A 22956-nucleotide genomic window follows, 5' to 3' on the forward strand; every position below is an offset into this window, starting at 1 on the left:
CCAGGGCAGACTGACTGACTCTGAGCCTGCCCTTCACCCTCAGACCCTTTCATTTTTCAATGGGACCCTCCCGCCCGCAGTCACCGCTCCTGCCCCACACTGGGCAAGGGGCAGCCTCATCCCTCACCCCCAGGGAGGCTAAAGTCAGAGGCAGGGGAGGAGGCACATGCAGCACCCCCTGGCACCCACCACAGGGGAGGCGAGGGAGATTCCTGGACCTGAGGGGCCCTAGGAGCACATGCAGTGACAGTGGTGGGGGTGAGTGTGCTGCTGGGGGGGTGGGAAAGGGGGCTCCTCCCCCAGAGCTCGCTGCTGCCAGCAGGGAAAGGGCTGGGAGGAGTCCTCTCTGGCCCCTGTCCCAGAGCAGCCTGCCCCACCCCTGAACCCACAGCCCCAGTCAGAGCTTTCACCCCCCACCACCACACCTTCAACCCTCTACCTTAGCCCTGAGCCTCTCCAGCATCCCAAACACCTCATCCTCAGTCCCAGCCAGAGTCCTCCACCCCCCCTCACCCTAACCTTCTGCCCCAGCCTTGAGCCCCTTCAGCATCCCAAACCTCCCATTCCCAGCCCCACATAGAGCCCTCACCCCGACTCTCGCCCTGAGCCCCCCCACACTCCATACCCCTCATCTGCAGCCACAGCCTTCACCCCTGCACCCCTCCCATCCCCAAACTCCCTCCCAGAGCCTGCACTCCAATCCCCTGCCCCCGCCCCAGCTAGGGCTTGCATCCCAGACCTTCTTCCTCACCCAAACTCCCTCCCAGAGCCTGCACTCCAGTCCCCTGCCCCAGCCTAGGGCTTGCATCCCAGACCTCCTTCCTCACCCAAACTCCCTCCCAGAGCCTTGAGCGGGTGGGGGGGGGGCAGAGTTTGGGTGGGGGTGGGTTCTGGGCCCCACCAAAATTTCTACCAACCTGCCACCCTGATCCTACCCTGCAAACCTGAACTCCCAGCATTCTCAGGACACATGCTGATCCCTAGTGGCCACTGCTGATATCCAGCACTTCCCTCCTCTCTTAACCTGTGAGTCCCTCTCTGGATTGGAACTGGACTGGAACCAAAGACCATCTTGGAAGCAACATTACCAGCCCAAGCAGTCAAAAATCATGAGTTGACCCCTCTTTCCCCCCCCCCCCCCCCCCCAAATTCACAAGCTCTACCACCGCCCCTTCATTCATTCTTCGGCGGCAATTCAGCGGCAGGCCCTTTCCTCCAAGAGGGACTGAGGAACCCGCCGCTGAATTGCCGCCAAAGAGCCGGCCCTGGGGGAGGGCACAATTTTATTGCAATATTCTTGCCTCGGGCGCAAAAATACCTAGTTACGGCTCTGCTTTCTGCTCTGGGCCCCAGTGAGTCTAATGCTGGCCCTGCTTGGAGGCCCCCCTGAAACCTGCTCATGGCCCCCCAGGGGGACCTGAACCCCTGGATGAGAACCACTGCTCTAAGTGAATGTAGAATTTCCATTTCTCAATGGTATAGAATGTTTTTGGTTTTAAAGTGTTTTGCCACAAACTTGTTTTACAAAGGATTCATTTTCTGTTTCTATGAATGTACAAGTTCTACTGATCAGTGCTGTACATCACCAAAACGTGTAGTAAATTTAAGAGTTCAAGGGACTCATGGTAACCTTGGCTTCTAAATCAATAGATCTTGTGCCATCAACCAAAAAAGTATAGCCTTTCACTTCCACATTATTTGTGTGTCATGGCCAGTCTCCATAGTGTGTCATGTGGTTTGTCAAGACAGGCCATTGTTGGACAAAAAGTTGGTCTGAAATAATGCTAAGGCTGCTTATGAGTTGGCCTGCTGTGGTAACCTTTGCAAAAAGGACTGAATCACCCACTGCAGTATCCATGTATTGTAATGAGTGTCATGGTGGCAGGCCTAACATCAGTTTACTGAGTGTAAATTATAATTGATTATTAAAAAAAAAAATGGAACTTAGCCTTCCCATGTAGCTAGTCAGGAGTGGTCAGGCTAGTGATTTGTGGATATCAACGGTGTTCATCTAAATCAAAACCATAGCTATGAAATCTAGCCTTTGGGAGCTCTGTGTGGATTCCGACATTCTTCTGAAGACTCGGGTTCAGAAATCAGTGAATGGATGTCTTTGTTCCATAAACTTAGTATTTAAAATACATTATTGACTGATCACTCTAGCCTTTTTCAGCACCTCATCCATATTGGAGAATGTGACAAAATGAAAACAGATCGTACAAGGTGTGGGGAGATGGGGACATCATGTTTGGACTCTCATGACATGCGGCATCTGGCTGATCTGCTTTGGAATATCATCTTGACTGTGTCTGGCCAAAGCTTAGATGGTATGCCTTGGCCAAAAACACCGTGACATGACGTGTTTTTCATGTCTCTGAGAACACATCCTAAACTACTAATAAATGTTGCAGTTTGTATTGATTGTGTGTTGTTACTGAGTTAGATGTTTTTAGTAGACTTGGTCCAAAATTAGGCTATTATATTTGTGTCTGTCTGAGTCTGCAAACAATTAGATTATGCTTAGGCTAGGAAAATAGACTGTGTTTAAAAACAAGTCTTTGAACATCTGTTTATACACTAATGTAGGTAGAGGTTTTTAACACAGTTTTAAAAATACATTTAGCTAGTCATGTTCAGCACATTGGCTTAGTATTTAGCAGTTTTAAAGTCCATCTGCTTGGAAAAACACTACACTGCTTTCATTAGCATGAGCTGTGAAAGGATGCAAATGTATTCAAAACAATGGGGGTAGTACAGCTTGTTCGCATGAAATAGTTGATGTTAAGCTGACTTCACAGTGAACTCTTTATCATGAGTGCACACACACTCACAGTATGGGCCTGACTCTAAGAAGGACTGGTTGCCCATTTCATCAAATAAAGTCAATGGGAACTCTGGATATTCAGCACCTCTGAAAAATTGGACTCTGTGTGTAATTGTAAACTTGGGGTGACCCCAACTCGTATATTTTTACAGGTGTCAGTCAAATACAAAGTTAGCGAGCTATATTCAGCATTTATTTTCTGGCAAAAATCTGCACCATGAACTTGCATACTATAATTTATTCCAAAGCACTCCATCACAGAATACCAGAAGGAACTCGTTCAAATTTTAACGAAGTAACCCACCATCTGTGCGTGCCCCCACCCCCCATTTTCTCCTTCTGCTGAGAACTGCTGCAAAAGTATGCGATCTTCCCCCTAAAAGGGAAGAACATCACATTATGCTATTTTGGAGTTCTGTTTGAAATGGTACACCAGTTTCTCAACACATGATTAGTCATGCCCAAGAAGCCAGAGCCTTTCAAATAGAATAGAGAACTTTAAACCACTTAAAAAATCAGTAGACCGAAGTTTAACGTAATCACTGCGTAAATCAAAACTATCCTGCAGTTTAGCTTAAAAGTTGAAACAAAATTTCCCAAAAGGTAATGTGAGGATTTCCATTCCATTGACAATGGCTCTGTCAGTATTTAGTTCATTGGTGTATTAATTTTGTCTAACTTGCTTATTTTCTCTTGACTTTGGTTTTTAAAAGCTTCTCTGTTTTTTTTCCCCACTACAGAGTCTCAACCCTGAGTTGGAGGACACCTGTATAATGAGAGGATAGCTCAGTCTGCTTGTTAGTTTAATTTTTGATCATCCTGTGGAGTCTTCCAACAATGTTAAGATGGTTGCTTTTGTCAGGCTTGGATGGCCATAGAGGAAAACTTCCTGGGTGGCCCCACAAGACCCCTCTGGACCATAGCAGATAAATAGAATCTATGCTTAATCTTTGGTTAGACATCCTGGCTAGCAGAGGGTCCAACAGAATTTTAATCCATAGTTGGGATGTGAGGGACCACCAATGGCAGAGTGAGGTCAGAGGCATAGGAATTGGGAAAGTCACATAAACTTCCTCTCCATAGCACTATCTTGCTACTAATTTCTCTCTGATCCTTTTATAACCTTCCACACGTGGATGTCAACGTGGACTACTCTGTGAAGTAAGGCACTGCTAAACAAGCAAAGGAATATAGGAATTTTACCTTTTGTGAGGATTGTACTGAGTGTATTTTGAGAGAGAGGGGAAAACTTGACTTGCTTCCCTTTCTGGAGAGGGGAGGAGCAAAGTTTGCTTACCCCAGTGGTCCCCAAACTGTGGGGTGCTCTCTCTGGCAGGCAAACCCCCATGGGGGGGTGGGGAGGGAGCGCCCGCTGAGCTCTGCTCTGGCTCCTGGCTGCGGCCCCTGGCTCCCAGCCCAGCTGCAGCTTTGGCCTCAGCCTCCGCTCCTTACCTCTGTCCATGAACCCACCTCCCCAGGGGCCACGGCCTCACTCCTGGGCCCGGCTCCCAACCGCTGCTCCTGAGGGGGATGCAGATGGGGGGGAGGGGGGGGTGACTTGAAAAGTTGGGGACCACTGACTGACCCTACTCTGAATTTTAAGGGATCTCTAGTATTCTCTCTCTCTCCTTTAAAGTGCACGTTAAGTCACACTCAGTTTAATATGATGATCTACAAAAAATTTTGTTCAAGCTGTTCCAGCTTTGGAATCTGTCTGGCCACCTACCATGGGTGGGACTTGCATGATGTGGTACCTTAGGGTGCATCCACACAGCAGCTGGGAGGTGTAATTCCTTGCTTGGATAAACATGCATGCATGCATTGCTAGTTCTGCTCTAGCTAGCACCAAAAACTAGCAGTGTGGCTGTTGTGATGGGGTGGTGGCTTGGGCCAGACTACAGTCCCACGCTACCTGCATACTCATGCAGCTAGCCCAAGCTGCTGCCTCTGCCACCATGGCCATATTGCTATTTTTAGGTCCTTTTGTGAGCAGAGTTAGTGCCTGTACATCAGGTGGTTCTCAAACTTTTGTACTGGTGACCCCTTTCACATACCAAGCCTCTGAGTGTGACACTCCCCCCCCCCCCCCCCCAATATAAATTTAAAACACTTTTCAAATATAATTAACACCATTTATAAATGCTGGAGGCAAAGTGAGTTTGGCGTGGAAGCTGACAGCTTGCGACCCCCGCCCCCAATGTAATAACCTTGTGACCTGAGGGGTCCCAACCCCCAGTTTGAGAACCCCTGATGTACATCTACCTGAGGTGGGAATTACACCTCCCAGCTGCTGTGTTGATACACCCTTTGAATGACTGCTCTTCAAATTGCCTCTCTCCCTGTGATCTAAGTACACTTAGAGTAAGAATACATAATCTTTTTGTCTGAAAAATCTGCAGTCTACTACTTCTCCCTCTACTCATTTCAGAATAAATACTTAGTGCCCAATACTGAAAGCTGCATGAGCTATTCCTGAACCCAAGAGTGAAATGACTAAGGCCTTGTCTACACTACGAGAGTAGTTCGATTTTACTTGCATCGAATTTTTGTAATCGATATTGCAAAGTCGAGCGTGTGTGTCCACACTAAGGACAGTAATTCGACTTTGTGCGTCCACACTAACGGTGATAGCGTCGACATTCGAAGCGGTGCACTGTGGTCAGCTATCCCACAGTTCCCGCAGTCCCCTCTGCCCATTGGAATTCTGGGTGTAGCCGGCAATGCCTTCTGGGTAACAAAATGAGTCGAGGGTGCTTTTGGGAAACTGTCGTCATCCGTCCATCACTCCCGCCCTCCCTCCCTGAAAGCGCCGGCGGGAAAACAGTTCGCGCGCTTTTCCAGTCATTGACAGCGCGGACGCCACTGTACTCCGAGCATGGAGCCCGCTGCGACCATCGCTGCAGTTGTGGCCGCTCTCAACGTCTCGCAGCTTATCATAAAGGTTTCCCTGAGGCAGATGCAGAAAAGTCAGGCAAGGAGGCTACGGCACCGCGGTGATGTCCTGAAGTCTGAGAGTAGCACAGACCTGTCAGAAAGCAGGCGACCCAGCGCCGAGGACATCACAGTGGCAATGGGTCATGTTGATGCCGTGGAACGGCGATTCTGGGCACGGGAGACAAGCACTGAGTGGTGGGACCGCATAGTGCTGCAGGTCTGGGATGAATCCCAGTGGCTGCGAAACTTTCGCATGCGGAAGGGAACTTTCATGGAACTTTGTGAGTTGCTGTCCCCTGCCCTGAAGCGCAGTGACACCCGGTTGCGAGCTGCACTGAGTGTACAGAAGCGAGTGGCCATAGCCCTGTGGAAGCTTGCAACGCCAGACAGCTACCGGTCAGTCGCGAACCAGTTTGGGGTGGGCAAATCTACCGTGGGGGTTGTTGTGATGCAAGTAGCGAAGGCAATCGTTGATGTACTGCTGCCAAAGGTAGTGACCCTGGGAAACGTGGAGGCGATCATAGATGGCTTCGCAGCGATGGGATTCCCAAACTGCGGTGGGGCCATAGATGGAACTCACATCCCTATCCTGGCACCGGACCACCAGGCCACCCAGTACATTAACCGAAAGGGATACTTTTCCATGGTGCTGCAAGCACTGGTGGACCACAGGGGACGTTTTACCAACATCTACGTGGGATGGCCGGGCAAGGTTCATGACGCTCGTGTTTTCAGGAACTCTGGTCTGTTTAGACGGCTGCAACAAGGTATTTACTTCCCGGACCACAAAATAACTGTTGGGGATGTGGAGATGCCTATAGTCATCCTCGGGGACCCAGCCTACCCGCTAATGCCCTGGCTCATGAAGCCCTATACTGGCGCCCTGGACACTGAAAAAGAACTCTTCAACTACCGGCTGAGCAAGTGCAGAATGGTGGTGGAGTGTGCTTTTGGCCGTCTCAAGGGGAGATGGAGAAGCTTACTGACTCGCTGTGATCTCAGCGAAACCAATATCCCCATTGTTATAGCAGCTTGCTGTGTGCTCCACAATCTCTGTGAGAGCAAGGGGGAGACCTTTCTGGCGGGGTGGGAGGTTGAGGAAAATAGCCTGGCTGGTGATTACTCACAGCCAGACAGCCGGGCGATTAGAAGAGACCAGCGGGAAGCGCTGTGCATCCGGGAGGCTTTGAAAGCAAAGTTCCTGAGTGAGCAGGGTAACCTGTGATTTTATAGTTTGTGTACTGAGAAGCTAAACCTGCCCCCGTTTCTTTACCCAGGTAATGTTGACTATCCTATCCAGTTACATACCCCCTTCACCCCCCCTCCAACACACGTGTCGAAATAAAAATAGTTCTACTTTGTTAAAGCACACCGTTTTCTTTAATACTGTTTTAGCGGGAATTTTTTAAAACTGGGACGCAGACTGTGGTGCGGGGCGGGTCTAGTGTTGTGATGCGAATGCAGCTTCTAAACTCAAGGATTGACAGGCTCCGCTGCGGTGGGATGCTTGTTTCAACGGAGCCTGTCACCCCTCCTGATCGGGACTGTGTGTATGGGAGGTCTATTTGACTTTGTGGCAGGGGGAGGACGGTTACAGATCCCATGCTGTGTGGCTCTGTGATCCTGTCTAAGGACCGGCGCTTAAGATCTGTAACTGCCCTCCCCCGCCACAAAGTCACAGAGCAACCCACCCCCCCCAACATTACATCAAAACAACCTCCCAGACTAACCGGGGCAACTAGTCACTGCATCACTGCACTGTGTATGTGCCCTGCTGCTGTGCCTGCCCCCGACTATGTACCCTGCCAAAGGAGACTGTCCTGTCCAATTTCCAACCCCCTTTCCCCTCCTCCTCCAAAAGAACATGATTGAAACAGTAGTTAACAGAAACGAATTTTTTATTATCAACTACACATGGCATTGGGAGGTGAAACTTGGACGTGGGCTTGTGTCAGGCGGGAAGGAAAGAACTTTTCAAATTTTGGGAAATGAGAGCCTTCTGCTACTAGAGCTCTCTGCAGGGGTGGAGTGAGAGTTAGCAGGGACTCTGCCGCCTCTCCTTCTTTGCACTTTGGGTGAGGTGGGTATGGGACTTGGTGGCGGGGGAGGGCGGTTAGAGATGGACTGCAGCGGGGCTCTGTCCTCCTGCCTCCGTTCCTGCAGAACATCCACAAGGCGCCGGAGCGTGTCCGTTTACTCCCTCAGTAGTCCAAGCAGCGTTTGAGTCGCCTGCTGGTCTTCCTGCCGCCACCTCTCCTCCCGATCCATGTTGGCTTGGTGCATTCGGGTCAAGTTCTCCCGCCACTGGGTCTGCTGTGCTGCCTGGGCTTGGGAAGAGGCCATAAGCTCAGAGAACATGTCCTCCCGTGTCCTCTTCTTCCTACGCCTAATCCGCGCTAGCCTCTGGGAGTGTGATTCCAGGCTAGGTTGTGAGACAGTCGCAGACGGGGCTGTGGAAATGGGAAAAAGGGAGTGAATTCCTCTGAAAGATAAATGTAGTTGTGAACAAAGAACATAGTCTTTCTCTGTGAACAAGACCATGCACAGCACCTTTCACATGCGCACTCAGCACAAGGTCGAATTCTCGGCCTTCGCATTCTGTGCCTGGGGTCTTGAACAGCACATTTGAGAAGCGAGGCAGCACAACGGAATTTCTGTTGCAGGCAGACATGGTAAGCCGTACACTTGTGGCAGTTTAAAACTTTTATATTACCACTGGCCTCATTTCACATTTAAATCAATGTCAGTCCCTGCTGCCAGCAATCCGGCAAGCGGGAACTCTGCCCCTGTCCCACCCCCTCGCGGCTGTCCCCGGGAATGATCCCTTTCGGCTGCCCCTCTCCCGCCTCCACCGCGTGGCTGCAAACCAGCGGTGACAGTTCTGTAAAGGAACGGGAAAGCAGTCCCAACACTAACATTCCCCTACCTAATTAAAAGCAGGTCACCATGGCCGACATCACCCTGATGAGGATCTCCGAGAGCGACAAAGAGAGAATGCTCCGGGAAAGCCTCCAAAGACCAGGGCCGTATGCCGCCCTGCTGTGCAGAGCAATGATCCCCGAGTACCTGATAATCTCGTGGCGCGGCAACGTGTCGTACTTCGGAGGACCCAATAAGGCCGCTCTCCCCAAGAACCTCATGCAACGGCTTTCAAGTTACCTCCAGGAGAGCTTCATCGAGATGTCCCAGGAGGATTACTGCTCTATCCCCGCACATATAGACCGCATTTTACTGTAGCTGCAGTAGCAGGGAATACACAGTAGAGCGGCTTGTGCAGGACAATTACTGAAAACCGGACATTGCTAGATTTCTTTTCAAAACTTGCACTGCCCCTTACTAAACCGTTAAGCGCCTAGGGCACACTAATCATGAACAACCCATTCTTTTAATTGTTAATATTCCTGTTTTGTTAAAAATAAATGTTTAGATGTTTACAACACTTACTGGCTGATCCTTCACCAGATTCTGTGTCCGGGGTAATGGCTGGGGACGCTTCGTAGGGGATCTCTGTAAGGGTGATGAAGAGATCCTGGCTGTCGGGGAAATCAGCGTTGTGAGAGCTGCCAACTGCCTCGCCCTCCTCATCTCCTTCCTCATCTTCCCCGTCCCCTAACATGTCTGAGGAACCGGCCGTGGACAGTATCCCATCCTCAGAGTCCACGGTCACTGGTGGGGTAGTGGTGGCGGCAGCACCGAGGATGGAATGCAGTGCCTCGTAGAAACGGGATGTCTGGGGATGGGATCCGGAGCGTCCGTTTGCCTCTTTGGTCTTCTGGTAGCCTTGTCTCAGCTCCTTGATTTTCACGCGGCACTGCGTTGCATCCCGGCTGTATCCTCTCTCTGCCATGTCTTTAGAGATCTTCTCGTAGATCTTTGCATTCCTTCTTTTGGATCGCAGCTCGGAAAGCACGGACTCATAGCCCCACACAGCGATGAGATCCAAGACTTCACGATCAGTCCATGCTGGGGCTCTCTTTCTATTCCCAGACTGCACGGCCATCACTGCTGGAGAGCTCTGCATCGTTGCCAGTGCTGCTGTGCTCGCCACGATGTCCAGACAGGAAATGAGATTCAAACTGGCCAGACAGGAAAAGGAATTCAAATTCAAATTTTCCCGGGGCTTTTCCTGTGTGGCTGGTCAGAGCATCCGAGCTCGCACTGCTGTCCAGAGCGTCAACAGAGTGGTGCACTGTGGGATAGCTCCCGGAGCTATTAGCGTCGATTTCCATCCACACCTAGCCTAATTCGACATGGCCATGTCGAATTTAGCGCTACTCCCCTCGTCGGGGAGGAGTACAGAAGTCGAATTAAAGAGACCTCTATGTCGAACTAAATAGCATCGCAGTGTGGACGGGTGCAGGGTTAATTCGATTTAACGGCGCTAACTTCGACATAAACGCCTAGTGTAGACCAGGCCTAAGAGTTGTGGCCTTCAGTACTAAGCTTGCTTATTGTCAAATTCTTTTTGATATGTAGAGTACTGGAGATGATGCGTGCAACTTAGTCTTTTATCTCTTAAACCTGAGTAGTATGTTAAAATAGCCCCGGGGGGGGGGGGGGGGGCGCGGAAATGTATTGTATTCTCTTACTGGTTTGAATATATCCTGTGCCTTGCATATGGAAGGCTACCTTAGGTTAAGTAGGCCAACTGGAAGTCTGTGTAAGTACTCAATTGCATATAATTTCATTTATATATTACACCCTAGTAGTTTTATGTGCAAATCAAGGTAATGAGAAATGAAAGGGATTCAGCAGAAGTGATCTTCTGACTCTAGCTGATGTTAAAGAAATGGTAAATTGATTAGGCTAGTTTATAATTAATTTAGAACAAAGTACTGAGGGGCTTAACTTTTAAATTTGCTTAACTGTATTTGCTCCTCCCTGACCTTCTCCCTCTTAATTCTGTTTCCAAAAGCAAAATGTTCCAGTTTTATAATAGTGACTCTAATCTTGTAGTAGATGGTTTTTTTGTTTTATAGACCGACTGTTTCAAGGATTAGTCCTTCCTATGATCTTTGGCTGCCTTTTTAGAGAATTCCAATAAGTGGATCTATATAAAAACTTTTTTCAAGTTGGGCAAATCCATTTGTTCTTCTTTGAGAGATGTCCCTGTGGGTGCTCCACTCTAGGTGTTGGTGCGTCCCTGGGCCTTCACTCGGAGACTTTTCGTAGCAGTACTCGTACTGGCCACACATGCGCAGAGGCTGCCCCCCGCAGTGAGTCTAGGATAATAGTGCGCATGCATGGCCAATCTCCTCCGTTCCTTCTCTACCGTCCCCGGCCTGAGACGGAGCTCAGCAGACTCGTTAGGAAATCCCTCACTTTGTTACTATTACCTGTTCTAGTAGTTGGTTTGTTGTCAGTTCTTGTTAGTGTAGCTCATTAGTTCTTTTAGCTGTTTAAAAAAAAAAAAAAAAAAAAAAAATTTTCTCGCAGCCGCTTCTACCATGCCTGGCTCCATAGGCTTTAAGCGCTGCTCTACCTGTAAGGATGCTATTCCGCTCTCTGATGGCCACTCTCATTGTATAAAATGCCTGGGGGAAACACACATTCCCCAAAAATGTGCCCACTGTACCAAACTCAGTTCCAGGGCACGAAAGGACAGGGAGCTTAAACTGAAACTGCTCCTCCTGCAGAAGTCTATCGGGTCAGTTTCAGACCCAGGAGCCGACTCCAGCTCTACTGCCCGCCACAGCCCCCCTGCTTCAAAAAAACTGAAGAAAGCTACAAAAAAGGGGCAGCCCTCTCCAGCAAAGAAGTTGTTGTGGCACAAAAGTGCCTCGGGCAGGTCAACAGTTTCCCTGCCTGTGTTTCCTCGCCTCAGCACTTTTGAAGAGCCGGGCTCCTCCGGCACCGCACGAAAACCGCCTCAGGCTGCGGCGGCGGTGCGAAGCTCCGGTGCCGAGGCTTCAGGCTTTCAGTTGCCTGCCTCGTTTATGGCACCGTTCGGCACCGAGACGAGCACGGTGCCGACATTTCCAGCCTTGCCTGACCCTGTGCGGGCTGATGTTGTCCCCCCGGCACCTACCACGGCACCGGCAACCGCGGCACAGGCTGACAGGGAGATCAAAGGAAAAACCCCTGCTCAGAGGAATGTTCCCTCAGGGCAACTTCCTCCTCCGCAGCTTTCACCTCATGCAGGAGCCTCACCTTTTCAATTCACTCAGACAGCAGATCTATTGGTCTCACCTATTCTGCAGTCTCCCCTGATAAATGCCTGTTTTTCTCCAATGCTGGACTCAGGATCAGAACAACCTTCCTCCAGTGAGGAGGAAACTGATCCACAGGCAGTTTTTTCTCCTTCTCAAGACTCCCAGACCCAGATCAACAGGGGTTACAAAAAAACTACCTCAGCCTGTCCTCAGTATCCTGCCCCATGGGGAGTGAACCCTTGGATGGCAACACCTATGCCCTACCCACCACCTTGGCAATGTTGGGCACCATGGGCATCGTACCCCCAAGAACACATGCGCTACGGCACTTCGACCAGGCGCAACACCGGTTTAGCACTGCCTCGTGACGGACCTGCCAGTGACATAAGATACCAGGCAGCACCGTCACACTCCCAGGAGCAACTGAGTCCTGCTCCTATTCCAGCAGAGTCCGACGTAATACCTGAGGAAGCCTTACTTCCCCTTCCTCCAACCCCGTCGGATGACTATGCCAAATTCCAAGACCTCTTTAAAAGAGCTGCAGGTGACTTGAAAATTAACTTAGAGGAAGTCACTGAACAACGGCATGAACTAACAGACATTTTGCAGCCCTCTTCTTCCTCTAGAGTGGCATTACCAATCAACATAGCCCTTTTAGAACCCGCTAAATCCATCTGGCAGAATCCAGCCACTAGCCAACCTACCTGTAAACAAGCGGACAGGAAGTACTTCATTCCTTCAAAGGGCTCTGAATTCCTTTTTACCCATCCAGCGCCAAACTCATTGGTAGTGGACGCAGCAAACCAGAGGGCCAAACAGTACGCCCGCTCCACCCCAGCCAACAAAGACAGTAAACGCCTGGACCTCTTCGGCCGTAAAGTATATGCATCCTCGACGCTACAATTTCGCATAGCTAATTATACCGCAGTCCTTGCAAAATATGACCACAAAAACTATAATAAATTCATGGATTTTATTGATCACATCCCAGAACAGAAGAAACAACAATTCACAGCTCTGGTTTCCGAGGGACAAATCATATCACGCACCGCTCTCCAAGCAGCCCTCAATGTAGCTAACACTGCAGCAAGGTCGACCGCCACAGCAGTGGTCATGCGACGGGGTTCATGGCTCTCTTCCTCCTTCTTCCCTCGAGAGGTCCAGAGCACCATTGAAGATCTTCCCTTCGATGGGGAAAAACTTTTTGTCTCCACCACAAACGACATGCTGCATTCGATGAAGGACGCAAGAGCAACCCTCCGGTCCCTAGGCCTCCAGCCACCTGCAACCAGAAGACGACAATATAGATATCAACCTTATCACCAACCACGCTACCCCACATTTTCACAACACTCCTATAGACCACAGGAACAACAACAGCAACAACGACGCCAAAGACCAAGATTCCAGCGTCGTCGTCCTAATTCTACAGGGGCACTGCAACCCCCTCCAACTAATAGGCAGATTTGAAGCATTGGTCGAGGGTTTAGAAAACAGCATTCCCACTTCAGCCGGCACACCTATCTTTGGACACTGCCTACGACCATTCTCTCATCAATGGCAGAAAATTACATCCGACAAATGGGTCATAGAGGTAGTTACAATTGGATACGCCATCCCCTTCCTCTCCCAACCCTCCCACCCACCCACCCTCCCCGTCCCTCTTCAGGGACCCATCTCACGAGCAACTACTCTTCCAAGAAGTGCAGCATCTCCTTCAACTGGGAGCAGTAGAAACTGTGCCAGAACGACACAGAGGGAAGGGTTTTTACTCCCATTATTTCTTAACAGAGAAGAAAAATGGGGGATGGCGACCAATCCTCGACCTCAGGCGGCTCAACAAATTTGTCAAAAAGCAAAAGTTCAAGATGGTCACTCTCACCACTATAATCCCAGCACTGGAGCAGGGCGACTGGTTTTCAGCCCTTGACCTATAGGATGCCTATTTTCATGTGACTATACACCCATCCCACAGACGATTCCTACGCTTTACTCTCGGCTCCACACATTTCCAATACAGGGTTCTCCCTTTCGGACTGTCCACGGCCCCCCGTGTTTTTTCCAAGATCCTAGCCGTAGTTACAGCCTACCTCAGAAAACAAGGGGTCGTAATATTTCCTTACCTAGACGATTGCCTCCTCAAAGCTTCAACGTTCGACGAAGCTCTCCGATCCATACGGCTTACCATCGATTGTTTCCTATCTTTAGGCCTGCAAGTAAACAAAAACAAATCCACATTATACCCCACCCAACATCTGGAGTTCATAGGGGCATACCTCGACTCCCGGACGGGGTTGGCATCTCTCCCACCAGCCCGCTTCAATTCTATAAGTCAACTAGCCACAAGGATTCGCAACAGTCCCCAGGTGACTGTCCGGGACTGCCTACAAATACTAGGTCACGTGGCCTCGTGCACCTCCGTCGTTCAAAAGGCACGTCTATATATGAGGTGCTTCCAAGCGTGGTTGGCCACGGTGTACAGACCGGATGTGCACCCTCTAAACAAGACTCTCTCCATACCTGCCCGAGTCAAAGATTCTCTACAGTGGTGGACAATTCACTCCAACCTCTGCTCTGGAGTCCCCTTTCTTCAGCAGGCTCCATCCCTCATACTGACGACCGATGCATCTCTGACAGGATGGGGTGCACACATGTCTCACCACACAGCCCAGGGGCTTTGGTCTTCAGCCGAGACCTCTCTCCATATAAATGTCCTAGAACTTTGAGCCATTCGCAATGCGTGCCGTCAATTCCTACCACTAATCAAGAACCAACACGTACGCATAATGACAGACAATATTGCATGCATGTTCTACGTGAACAGGCAGGGGGGAGCTCGATCCCAGTCTCTGTGCACAGAGGCTATGAAACTCTGGAACTGGTGCATTGCGAACAACATCCGGGTATCAGCGGCCTACCTTCCTGGAGTGATGAATACCACAGCGGACGAACTAAGCAGACGTTTCCCGTGGGATCACGAATGGGAATTAAACGAGCACATCATTCGCGACATATTCCGCATTTGGGGCTACCCAGCAATAGACCTCTTTGCAACTACAAAAAACAAGAAATGTCCCAATTTTTGCTCCAGAGCAGGGTGAGGCAAACATTCCCTGGGAGACGCATTCATGATCCCATGGCACCAAAACTTACTGTATGCGTTTCCCCCAATACCGGTTCTGAACAGGGTCCTGATAAAAATACGAACAGATGGAGCCAAAGTGATCCTAATTGCCCCATCATGGCCCAGACAGCCCTGGTTTCCGTTTCTCACCAAAATGTCCATTCGACCACCAATCCCCTTGCCTCTCATTCCGAACCTCCTATCACAACAACACGGCCGTTTTCTCCACCCCAACTTATCCATGCTCCACCTCAAAGCATGGTTCCTACATGGTTCTCCCAAAATGAACTAGATTGTTCTGAACAAGTTCAAAGAGTGCTCCTGCATAGCAGAACACAATCTACTCGCACCACCTATCTATGTAAGTGGAAACGATTCACACACTGGTGTTCAACTAAACAACTTAGTCCCACATCAGCACCTCTTCCGCTCATACTTGACTACCTATTGGACCTTAAGCAATCCGGCCTTTCTTCCAGTTCCATCAGGGTCCATTTAGCTGCTATTACAACTTTTCATGACAAAATTGATGGTACTTCCGTATTTGCTCATCCTTTCACCAAGCGCTTCCTCAAGGGACTCTAAACCCTATACCCAGACATAAAACCACCCACCACCCCGTGGGACCTTCATTTAGTTCTCTCTTGCCTAACCCAACAACCATTTGAACCCCTAGCCACGTGTTCCCTTTTACACCTTTCGATGAAAACAGCATTTTTAGTGGCAATTACCTCCACCAGGCGGGCAGGAGAAATAGCAGCTCTTATGGCAGACCCACCATATACGATATTTTTCAAAGACAAGGTTACCCTCAGGTTACACCCCAATTTTCTTCCTAAAGTATACTCCTCGTTCCACATTAATGAGCCGATTTACTTACCAACCTTTTTCCCGAAGCCACATGCGAACTCGTTCGAAGCCTCAATGCATACACTAGATGTACGCAGGGCCTTGTCCTTCTATTTGGATAGAACCAAACCTTTTAGAAATTCTTACAGACTTTTTGTTTCCATCGCGGAGCGTTCCAGAGGTACACCTATTTCTACCCAGAGACTTTCGAACTGGATTTCTCAGTGCATCCGGTTGTGCTATCAGATGAAGAAAGTTACACCTCCAGACGGCATCAGAACACACTCTACTAGATCTATGGCTGCCTCTGTAGCATTCTTACGCAAAGTTCCCCTGGCTGATATCTGTAAAGCAGCTTACCTGGTCCTCTGAGCACACATTTGTTAAACACTATGCCCTTACTCAAGGCCCTCTATCTGATATACATTTGGGCAGGGCTGTACTATCAACAGCGTTCCTATCAGATCCGAAGTCCCTACCTCCTTAAGATACACGGCTTTTAAGTCACCTAGAGTGGAGCACCCACAGGGACATCTCTCGAAGAAGAGGAGGAGGTTACTCACCCTGTGCAGTAACTGACGTTCTTCGAGATGAGTGTCCCTGTGGGTGCTCCACTACCCACCCTTCTCCCCTCTACTTCGGAGTTGGGGTAGCCTCCGTTGTAGAGAAGGAACTGAGGAGATTGGCCACGCATGCGCACTATTATCCTAGACTCACTGCGGGGGGCAGCCTCTGCGCATGTGTGGCCAGTACGAGTACTGCTACGAAAAGTCTCCAAGTGAAGGTGCAGGGACGCACCAACACCTAGAGTGGAGCACCCACAGGGACACTCATCTCGAAGAACGTAAGTTACTGCACAGGGTGAGTAACCTCCTCTTTTGTTCTGGATTTAAAAATACCTGTTGGGGTTTTTCTTCAGTTCACTGGCTAGTACAGTACATTATGAAATATTAAGGTTGAGCCTAAAATCTTGTTACAGAAAAAGGTTCATTAAATTTAATTTAAAACTAGCATAGCTTGGAGTTCAGATGTTTTAACGAGGTAGCTGTGTGCAGTGTGCTTAATACAGATAGCAGTAGATCATGATGAAATATCCACAAACTGTCATAACCTTCCTCTTTTCTCCTCCTCCTTTATTTTTTCTCGGGAGAGTGGGAGTGGTGGGCAATAAGAGCTTGGTAAAGCATTAATAGTGCCAGTTAAAGGAATTCCACTGTTTGAGTCACTTAATTATTTACATACACCTCTACCTTGATATAACGCTGTCCTTGGGAGCCAAAAAATCTTAGACTATCAGATTTATTTGGGCATAAGCTTTCGTGAGTAAAAACCTCACTTCTTCGGAGGTTTTTACTCACGAAAGCTTATGCCCAAATAAATCTGTTAGTCTTTAAGGTGCCACCAGACTCCTTGTTGTTTTTGTAGATACAGACTAACACGGCTACCCCCTGATACTTGACAAAAAATCTTACTACGTTATAGGTGAAACCGCGTTATATCGAACTTGCTTTGATTCGCTAGAGTGCGCCGCCCTGTCCTCCCCCCCCCCCCCCCCCGAGCACTGCTTTACCGCATTATATCAGAATTCGTGTTATATTGGGTAGTGTTATATCGGGGTAGGGGTATACTACATGGCTTATTCAAGCATGACCTTCTTCATTACCAGAATATTGTCAATGATATGTTGGTGCATGAAGTAATACATAATTCCTTTATTGGAGGCTGTCAAAGACTTTATAAGAAGATTAGGCTTCACGACATCCACAGTGATCGATCCCTATTTGACAGATGAGCTGTGGCTCAGATTAAGGGTCTTGCCTGTTTCCTTGGGTTAATCTCCTAGACCATACTCCCTCCGTTACCTTACATTAAAGGAATCCTGCACAAAGTTGGTTAGGGTTACCATCCGTCCGTATTTCCCCGGATATGTCCGGCGTTTGCGTCTCTAAATAGCCGTCCTGGAGGAATTGGTAACAAGGTTAAAATGTCCAGGGTTTTTTTTTTTTTTTTTCTCCCTCCCTCCCTCCCATGCAGAGTGCGGCCCCTGATTGGGCGGCTGGGCCAATTGACCCGCTCCCATTGGCCTCCAGCAGCCAGAGCCCTCCCCCTCCCTCTGTCTGCAGTCCTGTATAACACACAAACTGACCCACCGGGCAGTGTGTTTTGCAAACACGTGGAGCCAGAATGGTAAGGGGAGTCGGGGGTGGGGGGGCAGTCAGGGAGCGGGGGAGTGTTGGATGGGGTCCCCGGCCCCCACCTGCCACCCCCCTCCGTGCATTCCCCCCCCCCCCAGGGATCCCCCCTGCCTGCTTGTACTGCCAGAGCCAGCAGCAACTGCTGTCTGCTGCCCCTGGGTCCTAGCGTCCCCCATCCACTAATGGCAAGGCAGGCTGCCCTTACCCTGCCCTTCCACCCTAGCCCTAAGCCTCTCCAATACCCTAAACCCCTCAGCCCCCCCCCCGCACCCTGAGCGGCCTCCTGCATCATGAACCCCCATCCTCAGACCCACAGCCCTCATCCCTGCATCCCCGCCTATCCCCAAACCCCCTCCCCAAACACCCCCTCCTGCCCTCAAACTCTCTCCCAAAGCCTGCACCCCCTCCCTTTGCACCGCCTTCCACCCCCAAACTCCATCCCAGAGCCTGCACCCCTCACCCCCCCCTGCACACCCATCCTCTGCCCCAGCCCGGAACCTGCACCCAGCACCCAAACTCTATCCCAGAACCTGCACCCTAATCCCCAGCCCAGGGCCTGCACCCCAGACTTCCTCCCCCCACTCAACCCCCCTCCCAGACCCTTAGGTGCGTGGGGGGGGTTTCTGGGCACCACCAAAATTTCTACAACCCTGCCACCCATGTGAGTGGATAAAGGTCGGGGCAGTCAGGGGACAGGTAGGGTTCTGGGGGGGCAGTTAGGGTGAGGGGTTCTCAGCAGGGGGCAGTCAGGGGACAAGAAGCAGGGGAGGTTGGGGTTCTGAGGGGGGCAGTTAGGGGGTGAGAAGTGGGAGGGTGGGGGCGGGGCTCCCCGCCCCCCCCACTGTCCTCTTTTTTTTTTTTTTTTTTTGATTGTGGCAATATGGTAACCCTAAAATTGGTAGGCCTCCTCCATGTGTGGTGGATGGCTTTCTTGAGCAACCTCACAATAGCAAACCAATGTATTTGTGATTTAAAGGTCATCATTCAATAGGGAGAAGACCTGTCTAAGTTAATCACGCTATTTTTAAAATGGCTTACATAAGGTAGCTATGGGAATGCTCTTAAAAATATCAGGTAACTTAAAACTATTTTACTTTTTCTTTTACTTTTTTTTTTAAAACTTCTCTAGAGTATTTCCATTGTTACTTTTTTCCTTGTGCACTGGCTTTGACGTTTGGACTTTCAAATACTAGAAGTGAATATTTGTTTAAATCAAAACAAAACCGCCATTTAAAAAAAAATTCTTTTTAATTAACACTTCCATTATATTGGAACTTAGACAAAATTTAAATGTTGTCCAAAAAAAATCAATGGTTGTTTCTTTACACAGTTTTAGGTGAGCACTGCTGCCTTTTTTCTCTTTCCTCACCCCCCCGCCCATCTCTCTCTCTCCCAAAGCAAGTCTGTCTGTCTAATCAGAAATTGAATATAAAGCCTTGCTAGCTTAGCATGCAGTACTGTATAATTCTTGGAGGTTTTAATATTACAATTGACTCACAGATGTTTAGCATGCAAATTTAATATGCAAACCTGAATGCTTGTGTCATTTACCATCTGTAAATATAGCAACTGTGGAGCTTCTCACCAGTAAGGAGACTAGTCTATCAAAATAAGTGTGAAAATGTGACTATGCAGCAGATGGGAAAAGAAGAGGTTCATTCATGGAACCAGTAATGGAGTAATTTAATTGATTAGTCAAATAGAAGGCTAATTGGAAAATAAAATGCTTTTTATGAGTTAAATAAGGCGTGGAATGACAGTAAGAAATGGAACCAAAAAATGAAAACTGTGGCTTTTTTGAAATTCAGAATTTTTGAAAATCTTGGAATGGAAAAGCAAATCAAAACTGTATTTAACAGTAACTAAGTTTGAAATGTGTTCATTGCTTGGTGGCTGCCATTTTGCCTGTGGAAAAATAAATTGTGAATAGGATCTTATCTAGGGTTACCATACGTCCGGTTTTTCCTGGACATGTCTGGCTTCTGGGTAATCAAACCCCACTCTGGGGGGAATTGCCAAAAAGCCGAACATGTCTGGGGAAAAATACCGGCCGGGCACTTCCCCTCCCGGGCTCCAGCTGCGCTGGGGAAGCGCCAGCTGGGGGCGCAGGGTCTGGAGGCTGCCCAGCAAACTGTGAAGCTGGTAGCGCTTGGGCAGCCCTTATCGCGTGGCTGGGAGGGAGGAGGGGGAGTTGGGGTGGGGCCAGGGCCTGTGGAGTGTTCTTTTTATTTTTATTTATTTATTTATTTTATTAAATATGGTAACCCTATTTTATCCCATTGACATCTGTGAGTGAGAACTCTTAAATTCCAAAACACTGAAGTATTGCTTCACTAGTAACTTGTTTTTATAAGCTTATTTACTATTGGTATTATGATGCTACCCAGGGGCCTCAATCAGGGATCAGGGTCTCATTGTGCTAGGCATCGCGTACACACACACGCGTACACACACACGCGTACACACACACGCGTACACACACACCTGCTCTGAGCAAAACTGGATTAGAACCAATTAGTTGCAGGATAGGTGAAAATGTTAACCTTGATAAGGCAGTAAATCTAGTACTGTGTGATTTTTTAATTGAGAATAGGAAAGTTACAAGTATTCAACAAAGCACTTACAAAAAAATAATAGGAACCTGACCACCTATACCTCTTAGTGTTGAATGCAAACATTCAGTTTTCCTCTGTCTAGAGAGAGAGTTATCCTAGCAAAGCTCTCTAGAGCCTCCTTTGAGATAAACTTTATACCAATTGGAGGTAAGCAATATTGAAGTTTATTGACCTTAGGCCAGACTTTCACAACACTCAGCACTGTAGCGGGGCTGGATTTTTCAGAAGAGCTTAGCATGCAGCCATCTTTGATGGGATCTGCTGGTTGCTGAGCATTTCTGAAAATATGGTCCCTTGATTTGAGATGTTTCTAGACGCTAGAGGTAAGAGAAAATGAGTTGCAGTAATAAAGCTCAAGAGTCAGTCTTAAAGTGACCCTACATGATGGAAACAATGATCAAACAGCTTGTCTGGGCAAAAGTCTCTCGCCCTTCCCCCTCCTGCCCCCCAACTGCAAATAACCTGGACAAAGATATAAAAATTATTAAACTAATGGTAAGCAAGATGAAAACTGATGAGTGCACTTATGTAAGGTTTAGAATACCTTGTCAAGTAATTTTTGAACAGGTTTGGAGAGATGGGTACTCCACAACTGTTTTTTTTCCAGATGTACCTTGAGAGCAGTGATGTGGATGACACAGAAGATTGTAGCCACTTTTGCTAAAGCTTCAGATCCACACTTGCTCTTAGATTCCTTATCTCATAATTTCAAGGTCCAGTACATTTTAGAAACCATTTCAGATCTTATTTCAGCACTTCACCTTTACATTGTTTTGATGTGTACAAATGTGTATATTTAAAGATGACTATAGAGCACTTATCTGTATTCTCCTAGCCATCTGCATATACTGTAAAACTAGAAGTATTTGCTTTAAAGTAACTGCCATTCTATTGATCTATAACCTCCAAGAATGAGGTGAGTGTTTCTAATGGACAAGCAATAGCCCTTGCTGGCAGAGACTGGCTGGGGAGGGGCGTGAATGTGTGGCCACCTCTCTTGCACTACAGTACAAATGTTTTAGTATTTAAAAATCTGTTACTGGATAATCTATATCCTGTGTTAAGTCTTAAATATGCTTTTTGACCATTCTCACTGCTTTGTGTTTTAAAAATAGCTGCTATAAATTCCTGTTGCTTTTGCTTATTTTTACTTTATAAATAGGGAACACTTTAAGAAGAAAGTCCTATTTATGGGATTAACACCTTTTTCATCCATATACTTTATTTAGTTTTCATTAAAAATGACTTAAGTTCTAGGCTCTTTCACTTATTCTTTATAAAATACTTGTAGATCATAGTTGGTTCCAGTTCTTTAGTGTACTCTCCATTTAGTATGTTTCTCTTGTTTTCTTCTGTAACTTGCTTCATACATCATACTCTAATTTTTGACTTAATAATGAATCCACACACCATTTTTTTTTTTTACATAATTGCATGGTATACCTTTCTCAGTTCTGAAATGTAGTCATTATAAATCTTTTTACCATATAGCATTTACGATTGAGTATAAATAGGTTATAATAATTGAATGCAACAGTCATGTTACCAAAAACTTGCCCTATTTGTGTTCTTGCTCTCAGTCCCCCTCCCTCCTGTCTGCAATATTTTGCAAAGCAGTTAAAGGGTAACTATGGTAGTTAACAATCTCTCTCTTAAAATCAGAACTCTGTGCTGCTCACAGTTGTTTTCTATCTCTTCTACAAATTGTGGTTGTATTGTATTGTATTTATTGTGCCTGCTTGTAGAAACCTGTTGTGGATTTGTTTTTGTTTTGTTGGGGGAAATGGCTTGAATGGGATGTGTCACTCTCCAACTCACTCTTGTGGCAGTTGATATAATGGGATAGTACGTTTCCTTCACAGATGTCTGCCTTCTATGGTATGACCAGACCTCCTTCAGTGAAGTCTGATCTTTCTAGTGCTGTAACGGTGTTTGACTGTTAATATTCTAGCCCAAATGCAATCTCATAATTTAACCTACCAGCAGAAGTGAAGACTCTTAAATTAGACTCTTCATTACAGTTTCTATGGTTACATTAGAGGAGAAACCTACTAAATGCAAGCCAGAAGGGCATAAAAAATGTGCTCTGGTAACAGTTGCTATCATTATTGTAGCTTTCCAGTTTCCAGTTTAATTGCTTAGTTTCTCTTTTAAAATCTAGTCCATTTAAGTGGGAGTCTGTATTTCTGAAGATTAGCTGCTGCTACTTCTAGAAAATATTTTTAATGATAGGATTTAAGTTTTACAAACCAAACTGAGCCTC

At 47.8% G+C, this 22956-nt stretch overlaps 2 protein-coding genes across 10 annotated transcripts in view; one reads left to right on the forward strand and one right to left on the reverse strand.

The window, feature by feature from the left end:
• Positions 1-22956, forward strand: part of DENND5B (DENN domain containing 5B) — a 203489-nt gene that overhangs the window by 42792 nt on the left and 137741 nt on the right. The gene's annotated exons all lie outside the window — the stretch shown is intronic.
• On the reverse strand, positions 7819-9922 carry LOC135975396 (uncharacterized). The gene is made up of 2 exons (XM_065566455.1): positions 9203-9922; positions 7819-8208 (listed from the first exon to the last, which is right to left on the reverse strand). Exons 1-2 carry the CDS (start codon positions 9777-9779, stop codon positions 7952-7954), a joined length of 834 nt encoding a protein of 277 aa, XP_065422527.1. The 5' UTR covers positions 9780-9922; the 3' UTR covers positions 7819-7951.

Source organism: Chrysemys picta, chromosome 1 (genome assembly GCF_011386835.1).
Source record: "Chrysemys picta bellii isolate R12L10 chromosome 1, ASM1138683v2, whole genome shotgun sequence".
Lineage (NCBI taxonomy): Eukaryota > Metazoa > Chordata > Testudines > Emydidae > Chrysemys > Chrysemys picta.